The sequence below is a fragment of the Rutidosis leptorrhynchoides genome, unplaced genomic scaffold (assembly GCF_046630445.1).
Source record: "Rutidosis leptorrhynchoides isolate AG116_Rl617_1_P2 unplaced genomic scaffold, CSIRO_AGI_Rlap_v1 contig113, whole genome shotgun sequence".
Lineage (NCBI taxonomy): Eukaryota > Viridiplantae > Streptophyta > Magnoliopsida > Asterales > Asteraceae > Rutidosis > Rutidosis leptorrhynchoides.
In genome coordinates this window covers 14611-26833 of record NW_027266368.1, presented here as the reverse complement: position 1 = coordinate 26833, position 12223 = coordinate 14611, and the positions used below count along the sequence as shown (strand labels likewise).

The following is a 12223-nucleotide window of genomic DNA, read 5'->3' as shown; positions in this document are numbered from 1 at the left end:
AGTTGTAATCTTATAGAGCAAACCGATATGTTTCCGACTTGTTGCCTTGTTAGGATTATAGTCTATTTGTGTCCGAGTTGTTGCCTTGTCAGGCTTATAGTCGATTTGTTTCCGAGTTTTAGTGTTTTTAGAATTATTGAGTGTTTTCCGAGCTAAAGTTTTGTTGAGCTTACCGATTTATTTCCGACTATTAGGCTTGTTGGACATAAAACCGACTTGTTATTGAGTTGTAGTGTTGTTGGACTTATCGAGTTGTTTACAAATTGTAGTCTTGTTGTTTGAACTTACCAATTTATTTTCGAGCTTCTCCAACGACTTGATGAGCCATAATAGCTTTCTTGATACTTACCGAAAGATCTTGGAACTCTATTGCAGCTCGATATACTTGGGATTTCGGAAAAATTAATTCTCTAGGAAGATTTCTGCAGCTTTAGGAAACCTCTCCCATTTAATAGACTCTTAATCTAGTAAATCGTAACAAAAGGATCCTCGAACTCCAACCTTTTTATGGCTCTGTTGATGGAGAGTTTAGTATATGACGTTCGTTTCACGTGTTAAGATCAAATTGTTCTTGAGAGCACAATAATGCGTGGTTATTCCCCTTCGATGGGGAGGTACCGATGAAAATTCAGGAAATTAATCAGAATATTTTATATTTTGTAGGGAGGATTCTCCGAACAAGATAATGAATGAGTGAGATGAAGAGGGTTTGGAAGAGATAAGAAGTCATTTAACTTGATCTTTCTTCTTACCTAAGGATGAGGCTAACGTAGAAGTTGACTGACAAATCTTTTTTGTTTTTGAAATTGATTTACATCATAAATTAATATATCATGCTTGAATGGACATTTTAATTAATATTTCTTGATTCATTGCCATGGATAACAGAACACTATTCGATGACATAGCAACTTCTTCATACACCTCCAAACTACTGAAAAATAGATAAAACAAGATCATGCCTTTCCTCGAAAGAAACAAATGGGGAAAGCCAAATGTAAAACGTGGCATAAGATAACCCCTCTGATATTAATAAATGACTCGAGTTCTAAGCAAGAGAGACAACCCGAACTTGATCAACGACAGGGCCACAGAGAGATCCAAAGTCATCGATTCTTGTGTGGTAGTAGGAGCTATAGAACGTGACTCTAGTCCTAGCTGAAACTGCTTTAAACTTGAAACTCGCGGTTTTATACTCGCCCTTTCCTCGAGAATTGAACGGAACTTTTAATGTCTCTTTAGCAGCAAATGCTTCTACCGTCATCATTCCATGGCAGCCATTCCTTGCATCTCCCACGTCAAAGGTAAGGCTATAGACTTTGTTTGGAATGGTCCTCAGAATTTGGGCAATTGCACTTTCTCTCCCTGCAACGAGTTCGACAGCTGCAAATCCATGGGGAACATTGAAGTGCTTCGCATCTATGAACTTCACGGCTTTCAGAGACTCGATGATCCAGCCTGGGAGTGGGGACGTCTGATCTTCTTGTCTTGGAGGAAGAAGGACACCATTGGTTGAGTTGACCAAACGATGAGGACCTTCTTCAAAACTAGGATTCTTGACTAGATTGTCTGCATGCAACAACCATTTAAAGTAAGTTAGTTTAGAATTGCACACTGATTAAGGATGTCATGACTCATTTTCGATAAAGGGGGTGTAACTACAGGGCATAAAGACTAACATATACATTTTCATACACACTACCAAATCAAAAGGACAGGAAGATTGTAACATCTTTCAAAATTTAAGGTAGGAAGTAAACCAGGCTGGCCAAAAACTAAACTGGCCGACCGAATCCAACTAGACAGAGCTGAAACGAACCGGTTTGTGAGATTGGTCAGGTAAATATGACGATTTCACAGCAGAAAAGAGCTATTTAAATACAAAAAAAGTAAAAAACTGACCAAAAACTTACAAAGTAGAACTGAAGCGGTTCAGTCAACAGGCATAAAACCAGTTAACATTAGTTTACCTCTAGTGGGTCTTGGAGGGAACAGCTCCTTGATAGCAACAGCATCCAAGAGTGGACCACAGGCAGGATCCTCTTGAACTCCAGGATTGTGAAATGTGACCTTAGAGATGGCTGAGTTTGCTCTAAACCCGAAAGCATAAGTATCACCACCATCACTACTATACAATGTCTGCAAAGGAAGGTCTCCTGATTGTGGCCCAGCCGAGACTCTCAAAACCTCTTCTTGAGCACAAGTCCTCGACGCCCCGAATGTTAGTGCGTACAAAGATCCAGGTTTCACATGTATGTATTGGGAAATCGAGGCCTCGTTTCCAAGCCTCACAGCGTGGACCCCATGAGCAACGGCGAAGTACATCCCCCCCGGTTGTGGGCCTCCAGAGATGTATTCAACGCTTCCATTGATCACCCATTTGGGAAGTGCATATCTTCCTTTGAGGACTGTTTTGTGGATGTTAGATTGTTTTGGTTGTTCCTCAAAGTTTCCATTTGCCAGATACCCTGAAGAAAAGCAAGCAGGGGAATGCAACTGAAAATGAGAAATGTATTGAGCTATTAAAACTATAAGGATGCATAACATTTAGTCAAAGTTTTAACAAAAATCGGAAATTGATAATATTCCGTCAAAAGCCTGAAAGTTCAAAAGAAAGTTTCAAAGCTTTTTGAATCATCAGCTCCATTGTTAACTGTAATGAGCTTCCCGTTCACCTAAAATTAGAGAAGATGAACAGAAACTCATAGATCAATCGACATTTAGTTCCACTTACGAAACCAAAAAATCTAAAGCCCAAAGCATAAAATGAAAAATATTAAAATTCCCAACTTTGTTAAGCTTAACAGGAAAGCAGAAAATAGAAATCTAACAATTTTTCAACAACAAAAGAAGAAAAATGAAGTAACATTGTGATGAAAGTATAATGTTCCATTAGTAATACCTTCGAAATTTGTTGTAGCTCCAAAGCTGAAACGACGACTAGCAGGAAGAAAGCTAGCAACAGATAAGGTAAAGTTTCCATTTTTTTTAGTATAGACAGAGTGAAAATGGAATGTGTAAGTAAGGATATTTATAGTGAGTGGGTTTTTTCGAGACATAGTGAGTGGTTTAGAAGAGTGAAAAATATTTTGTCGGATTCTTATAACATTATTACACCAGAATGATACTTTACTTTCTTCCTCCCCTTGATTCAAGGAGAGACAGAAGCGTAATTAACTATACTCTTTTCTTCAAATTCTGCTTCTTATACTAATAATCATCTCCATAAAAACAATTATTGAACCTAATTGACCATAAATCTTGCATTTAATTGTGTAAAGGTGTCCATGCATGTTAATTGATTGATTATTTCAAGAAAAAAAAATTGTTTGATGGCTTAGAGTTTAAAATTTTGTATTCTCATTTTTTTTAAACTCTCTCATACATTATTCAATTCATATATAAATATAATATAATTTTTTGATAGATCAAGTTACCTTTTTATCCTCTCAAATTTTTATTTTTACTTTTTAGTAATAGGTTTATTTTTTTAAGTAACAAGCTAGTTATTTGACGAAACATTCTTTAGCATATTTCAATTATTCAATACGAGTATATAATTTATTTAATTTATATAATATTCTTCCTAGAAAACAAAAATATTTAATTTTTTTTTTAAGATCTATAATATTTAAATTGATCGGATGATGTGTGGGAACCATATGACAAAACTAAGATTCGATGAACCATGACCAAGATTATTGTAGAAAGCGACGTAAAATTTATGGGGTCATTTTTTGGACCCACTATCCATGTGAATGGCCATATAACTAAATCATTACAAAATCTTCCCCAATTTAACTTAAAAAACAAAATCTTACTCTATTTTGTGTCGAAAAATAGTCATGTTAGTTTTACATATGGGCCCATTATCCAGGGGAATATACATAAATCTAAGGTTTCGTTGTTCTCGTTCGACTCGAGTCGTCTCAAAAAAAAAAAGTTTTACATATGAGCCCATTATCCATGGCAATATTCATAAATCTAAGGCTCTATTCATAAATCTAAGGCTCTGTTGTTCCACTCGTCTCAATAGTTTGATTGTGATTTTGGATGATTGAAAAATAAAAGTATAATATAATTATTATCGAATGATTGGTGTGTGATGAAATATATATTATAATAATATTAAAAATTATAATGATAGTTAATAATAATATATATAATTTATATTTAACAATAGTCAGTGATATGAGTTAAAAATATATTTTGAGCTAAAGTGAATCAAATCGAATCTAGACGAAACGAATCGAGACGGATATGTAGAAACAAAAATGAACAGAGCCTAAATGTTTTACCGATTGAACAGACTGATAGTTATGATCATGGGAGGATTAGGATAATTTCTATTCCTAAAGTAAGAAGGTAGATGAAAGATACAATGTTATGACACATTTGATTCATCCTTTATAACTCTCCAAGAGAGCCTTCCAATGTCAACTGTGACTTCTACAAGTTTAAATGTTCAAGAAAATTGGGAGACAAAATCGAGGGATGAGTAGAAGGTATAACTCATTGAGGAAGTGATTTCAAGTTTGTGAATCGGAGGAGGGTAGATAATTTATTGTTCTGTACGTAGGAGTAGCCGTTACTGGTAAAAAATTACCACATGTCAATTTTTAAATAAATTAAAATTAAAAATATTTTTATCATATATTTTAAAATGAAAATAGTGAATTACAATAAATAATCCATATGTAGATAGAGGATGACTCTAGTGGAGCATAAAGTCTTTTCTGAAAAACGCTGATTAACAAACTAAACAAATGCAAACTACACATTTGATCAAAATGAACCCTGTCAATTTCACACCAAGAATGTCGAGAACCTGCCAGTATAGTTATCATTGCCAACTTTGTAGAGGCTAGGGACAAAATAAAAACGATGATATGTTTACTGAGTAAGTTAATAAATGGACTTACCGTAGTTTCAAACATTACACCGAACAAAGCTATGACTTGAGATATTCTTTGTTCTCCGTAATCCAAGAGCCTGACCTTTCCTACATACTCCTCATAAGCCTCAAATTCAATTGGTGAACCACATATTCAATATTTCCTTACATTATTTTATTGGATAAAATATTTTAACCCCTCAATTTAGATTTGATACATGATTTTCTTCCTCTTAATTCCATAATTAATTTAATCCCCTATTTTTACAAAATAATATATTATTATTTCTTTTGTTAAGATTTTCAGTTTGTTGACCAAATTTTGACCGTTAATTTTCAAAAATAATATTTTATCCTTTTAATATATTTTTAGTTATGATTTTAATCTTAATAAATATCAAAAAAATTATTGACCAATACATATTTATATTTAAAATTATAAAATTATCAATTAATTGATCATAAATCATAATTTGATAAAAAAAATATAATTTCTTAAATTTCATTCACTACTTAAATTTACTTTTAATATAAATCTACAATCATATATATAATAATGATTTAATTATAATTTGAAAAAATTAACCATTAAGATAGTATATATTCTAATTATTATATGAAAAATGATAAAAAAAATATATTTAAAAGAATAAAATAATATTTTCACAAAATTAACGGTCAAAATTTGATCAACTAACTGAAAAATTAAAAAAAAAAAAACTTAATAATATATTATTTTTATAAAAATAAAAAAATTAAATTAATTATAAAACTAAAAAAAAAAATCATATATTAAGACTCACTTGAGGATTAAAATGTTTAACCTACGATGTAATGAAAGTCACGGATTTTGCGAGTTAAAGGTAATGGCATAAGAGAAAAAAAATTGCTGCTCCTTTATACTGTACACCCCAATCAAATATTGAAAACTGTATTATATTTAGAAAACACCACGTGAGCCCAAAGGTTCTGTTTGTTCTTAGATAATTAATTATCAATTAGCCATTTTAGATAAATTTTTTTCTTTTCAATTTTATGATTAGGGTTGATCAGTCCATGCCCATTTTAGGGTACATATTGTGAAAAAAAAAAAAAAACAATATATACCCTAAATGAATTGATCAACATTAATTTGTTATTCTTTTTTTTCTTCCTAATATTCCAGTTTTTTGAATATTTTTTCACTTTTTTTATTAAGCCCACTCTAGATTTTCTTAATTTAATATGGTTTGTTATTCACATAGTACAATAATAGTTTATGGATAAACACTGAGTTCCAACGGTAGGAAGACACAAGATCCTGTGAGAACAAGCAAGAACACACTACCACAAACCCAAAATTAAAGAATAGAAACTAAAATATACTAAAATCAAATTATGATCAAATCTTTCATTATTTCGATTTGATTTTCGATTCGTAAGGGTTTGATGTCGGTATCTAAATTTATTTGGACCTAAATAAAATAATTTGGGTGACGGATTCTAGGGTTTCTCTCACACAAATACAATCAAATTTTTTAAAATTGATAAAAAGATGAAAATGGAACTGAAACTTGTATTCTTCTGTTCTAATTGAAAAGGACGATTACAATGAGTTTATATAAGCGTCCAAGAGCCTTAACCTAGCTGACATGAAAATTGAAAAAAAAAATTTACAAGCTGGAATTGTAAAACCAGAATTGCAGAAAACCGGAAAAATACAAAATTAGATTTGGTTTTTTTTTTTGGCACGATATCTATTTCCGAATCTTCTATTAATCTCACATTGCTTTTCACTTCAGGGTAATTCCACAACGCATTTACTTGTTAGTAAAACTGTAACAGCAACATAAATTATTGTACATCATCGTCTCCTCCAAATCGTCAAAGACGCCATTTTTAGTTGACTTTTTGCTTGACTTTCATTCTGAGCTTGATCAAGTTCACAGCAGCATATAATCTTCTTCTTCATACTTCTATTAACGTGAATAAAACTTAACTTGATCGAGAACAAACTTCTAATTCAACTTTGATTCAAACTTAACTAAACTTGGAAAACATAGTAAACCCACTACTGCAATCTTCATTCAAGCTTTAGAATTTCAAGTTTAACATTCAGACATCTTCAATGACTCTTCCTTAACGATTTTAAATCAATGAATTCAGCTGCAACAATTCATAATAAAAATCCCCAATTCAGTTCCCAGATTTCAACTCGAGCACACATTGTGGATTCCAGACCATGTCAGACTAAATTGAACTTGTAAACTACTTCATAATGACTAAGTGAAGCTACCCACATTGCCAATTTAAGCTAATCTTATTCGAATTGCAGAAATTAAAATTCAACTTGAAACAATAAAGATAGAATCCTAACAAAGAGGGATTTTTGATAGGACGAACCTTACATCAATCGAGTGATATGTTGTTGATCACGACGACTTTCTGAATCTGTTCGACACCATCCTGACCTCCGACATTACATGCTCCGACCTGTAGGAAGTGATTTCCATTTTCTTCAGTCCGATCCTCAACGTTCCTATAATATACACCAAGGTCCTTGAACTTCTAACCACGTGCACCATTATCTTTTTGTAGAAATCATATTCTTCTTCCCTGCTCGACTTTCCAATGCATTGCTTTGTTTCTTCCATCTTCACAAGCTTCACAAACAGCCTTAAGATCGTCTTCTCAATCAAATTTGTTTACACATGGTTCTTCTTTCTAGCTTTCTTTTTCTTTAAGCTTACTTGCTTCTTGTTCAAGTTACCATTGTTGCTTGCTTCCTTCTTCTCCTTTCTTGCTACTGCTATCATTCCTTCAATGGGTGTGGAGTTCCTTGAGACAATCCAAACCAACAATAGTGAATGAAGTAAATTGTACGAAAAAAATAAGAAAGTAATTACAAGTGGAACCAAAAAGACCTTATGGGCTCACGAGGTATTTTCTAAATATAGTACAGTTGGCAATATTTGATAGGAATGTAGAACATAATGCTGCTCCTAGAGGAGGAGCAAATTTTTTTCATGGCATAATTTTTTATGTGGCCTCAACGAGATACAGTTTAAAACCTTTCATAAAATACAAGTTTTGGTTAAAAACTTAGAAGATATGAAAGATCAATCTCAAATCTAGGAATTTCGATTGAAAGAAACATATATGTTAAAATAGAAAACTTGACAGAAGCTTTAAAAACTATAACTCTAATTAGGTTATAATTGATTGAAAAATAGGTCGACTTTTCTACACCTTCATTTTGTAAGATTTTTTTGTTTGGGCTTTTGGCACTCGGTCCATGCTAGTCATCATTGACAATACGTTTTACATGTAACGCATATATATGTATGTATTACATTTAACACCAGTGTGGATTTTTTATTTACCACGTGTACCAATCATATGCTCAGACGTGTCATTTTTAAGGGGTAATATGATAATTTGAGACTTCCTAACTTATCTTAAGATTCATATGCTTTTTTCTTTTAATATAGTACAGTTGGCAATATTTGATAGGAATGTAGAACATAATGCTGCTCCTAGAGGAGGAGCAAATTTTTTTCATGGCATAATTTTTTATGTGGCCTCAACGAGATACAGTTTAAAACCTTTCATAAAATACAAGTTTTGGTTAAAAACTTAGAAGATATGAAAGATCAATCTCAAATCTAGGAATTTCGATTGAAAGAAACATATATGTTAAAATAGAAAACTTGACAGAAGCTTTAAAAACTATAACTCTAATTAGGTTATAATTGATTGAAAAATAGGTCGACTTTTCTACACCTTCATTTTGTAAGATTTTTTGTTTGGGCTTTTGGCACTCGGTCCATGCTAGTCATCATTGACAATACGTTTTACATGTAACGCATATATATGTATGTATTACATTTAACACCAGTGTGGATTTTTTATTTACCACGTGTACCAAGCATATGCTCAGACGTGTCATTTTTAAGGGGTAATATGATAATTTGAGACTTCCTAACTTATCTTAAGATTCATATGCTTTTTTCTTTTAATATTACTAGCCGTCACAAATTAGGGCAATCATTTTTTAAGATAAGAGAATGCCCGCTACACAGAAAAAGCGCCGACGACAATATGGACTTCGATTATATGCATTTACGATGATTATATGTATGCATCGGATCAACGATTTATCAGAAGAAAAACAAAGGTATTTAATTCTTTTGAATATTATCCTTCTTAATTTTGTTTGTTTTGATACACATCTCATGTTCCTAGATCTACTTTAAAACTATTTTCTTTGAGTCTCCTTGTAAACGGAATAATTGAGGATTAAGCACTAAAGGTATAGCTTCTAATATGCTAGAGAAAACAATGTTTTATTTTATTTATTATTATTGGTACTATATATTTTGATGCCTACATTCTAGCTTCATATCTTATTTTTCTTAATGCATTCTAACCAGTACAATTTTTATTTGGTGTTTCACAAAACATACAGTTAAAAAGTCCAAGTCCATATTTCAAATGGAAATTCCTGAGGAGGATAGATGGCTCTATCTAACATTCTCAACAGGAAAAATTTGTACTAAGGGCCAGATTCGTCGATTTTTAACGAGTTAGTTTGAGATGAACGAAAGTTTAAATTTATATTCAATTGCTATTTTAAATTTCATGGATGTTAATTTCTAATTAATCTTTATTACTTTGATTATATGGATAGGATGTTTAGATAACCTTGTGTAGTCTATGTCTATGTGGATGACCGATGTTTCGGAAAGGTCTTGTTCACCATGTCTAATTTTTCGAAAAAGATTCTCTATGGCCATGAATCACGTGAGTTCATGATCGACGGGGAAGCAAGTGTGGGCCAAAATGTTCCAACGGAGCTAGCTAAGAATGGAGGACTACACGTATCGGTTCAAATTTAGTTTTAAGTAACATAGACAATAAAATTGTTGTTATTTTGATTTTTCAAGTATGACCGGTGACAAAATGTTACTTCATTAGGACCATTGTACCTCAATAATTAAATCCAAATAATAAAAACTTTTTTTTCTTACAAGTTAATATCTCATTTTTATTCTTTAATCAACAACAACCAGTCTCAATTTCACCTAATGGAGTCGGTAATATGAATCCTCACGTTTAAATCCGTGGGCAATGTGTAGATCACACACCATATCATAAACAATTTAATATAGTATCAAGTATAAAATACTATAATAAAATACATATAATAAATCATTCTATATAATATTAAGACATGCTACCTATTTCTATACATAAATTTCTATTCCTAGTAGAGAAATGATATATTCTATAACTAGTTTTCTAACCCTATGACACTATCTATAAGAAGTCTTCTACGTGCATACTATGACGCCGCTCTCCTCTCTCGACTACTAAGTTTTCTCAAATACCTAAAATTTCTAAATCCTTTCTAACTACCCTCTCCCACGTGAGTCTAGATCTTCCTCTCCCTCTCATCTGTTGTTCCTATGTCTATGTCCTCACCTTTCCGAACAAGAGATTCTTTAGGTCTACACCTCACGTGTCCAAACCACCTAAATCTATCCTCTCTTATCTTCTCGTCTATATGTGCAACGTTTAAATCGCTCCTTAATTATAGTCTCATATTGGACTTTATCTCTTAGAGTGAGTCCACTCATCTACCTCAACATCTGCATCCCTGCCACTTTAATCTTGTGCTCTTGTTGCTTTTTTATCGGCCAACATTCGCTCCCATATAGAATAGTTGGTCTCACTGCTATTCTATAGAACTTTCCTTTTAGCCGACTCAACATATGTCGATCACACAAGATACATGCTGCACTTCTCCATTTTGCCCATCCTGATTATATACGATGGGTGACATTCCTGTCAATCTCTCCATTTTCTTGTAGGATAGACCCTAGATATTGGAACCTATGATATCCCGGTATATCCACTCCTCCTAGTTGGATCGCACTAGTCCGACTTCAATATAGAAGTCTGAAAAACAAGAACTCCAAGTCTTCAACTAGGTTATAATTGATTGAAAATTGGTCGGCTTTACTACACCTTCATTTTGTAAGCTTTTCTTGTTTGGGCTTTTGGCACTCGACCCATGCTAGTCATCATTGACAATACATTTTACATCTAGCACATATATATATGTATGTATTACATTTAATAGTAATACGGATTTTTTATTTACCACGTGTACCAATCATATGCTCAGACATGCCATTTTTAAGGGGTAGTATTATAATTTGAAACTTTATAATTTATCTTAAGATACATATGATTTTTTCTTTTAATAATTTTAGCTGACACAAATTAGGGCAATCATTTTTTAAGACAAGAGAATGTATGCCGCACAGAAAAAGCGCCAACGACGATATGCACTTCGATTATATGCATTTATAATGGTTAAATGTATGCATCGGATCAACGATTTAGCAGAAGCAAAAAACAAAAATATTTAATTATTTCAAATATTATCCTTCTTTTGTTTGTTTTGATATATATCTCATAGTCCTAAATCTACTTTTAAACTCACTAGTAGAAAATAGGGTCAGTGCCACGCCAAAGGTCTCCACGGCAAACAACCGTGGCGTAAGGTTATCTATGGCCACAGTTTTATAAGCGTGATACTTTTTTCCTTCCACGAGCACAAAATCATGACATAAGATACTTTATGCTACGGTTTTTTGACAACGATAAAAAGGCATGGTGTAAAAGGACAATACACCATGATTTAGAAACCGTCCAGAGTGTTTTTTTATTTCGACGGTTTGAAAACCATGATAATTAGGATGAACATGATTAATTAACTTTTTACATTCCCTTATCGTCTTGAAAACATGCGAAAATCACTGCTTAATCATCTCGACCACAACTCTTTTTTCTCATTTCTCAAATCCTACATATAAGATGTAATGAAAGTCACAAATTTTACAAGTTAGAGGTAATGAATGGCATAACTGTTGATGCGGTCTCCAATGAGACGCAGTTTAAAACCGTACTAAAATATTACAAGTTTTCAACCACAAACATAGAAGAACATATGAAAGATTAATCTCAACCTAGGAATTCTGATTGATAAAAGATACATGCTGTATAACAAAGCCTCATAAAGTGTTTATATACTCTCAAATAGGAAATTTTGACTGGAAGTCTTAAAACAAGAGCTCCAATTTGGCTATGATTATGATTGATTAAAAAATTGGTCGGTTTTTCGGCAACTTCATTCTGTAAGTTTGTCTCGTTTGGACTTTTGGCGCTTGACCCATAATAACCCATCTTTGGCAATATAGATTTCTTTACCACATGTACCGATCATATGTGCAGACGTGACATTTTTAAGGAGTAGTATATAATTTTAAATTTCCTTTTTTT

At 32.5% G+C, this 12223-nt stretch overlaps 1 protein-coding gene across 1 annotated transcript; it reads right to left on the bottom strand.

Moving 5' to 3' along the window:
* Window positions 1-1048: 1048 nt before the first annotated feature.
* LOC139881096 (protein TEEBE-like) lies at window positions 1049-2983 on the bottom strand. Its single transcript, XM_071865626.1, has 3 exons — window positions 2903-2983; window positions 1971-2496; window positions 1049-1569 (listed from the first exon to the last, which is right to left on the bottom strand). The coding sequence occupies exons 1-3, from the start codon at window positions 2981-2983 to the stop codon at window positions 1049-1051; spliced, it is 1128 nt and encodes a 375-aa protein (XP_071721727.1).
* Between the last annotated feature and the right edge of the window lie 9240 nt (window positions 2984-12223).

Coding starts and splice junctions, on each gene's coding strand:
- LOC139881096 (XM_071865626.1), bottom strand. CDS start 2,983: ATGGAAACTTTACCTTATCTGTTGCTAGCTTTCTTCCTGCTAGTCGTC. Junction 2,497..2,902: donor AGCTACAACAAATTTCGAAG/GTATTACTAATG, acceptor TCTCATTTTCAG/TTGCATTCCCCTGCTTGCTT. Junction 1,570..1,970: donor CCCTCCAAGACCCACTAGAG/GTAAACTAATGT, acceptor TGTTGCATGCAG/ACAATCTAGTCAAGAATCCT.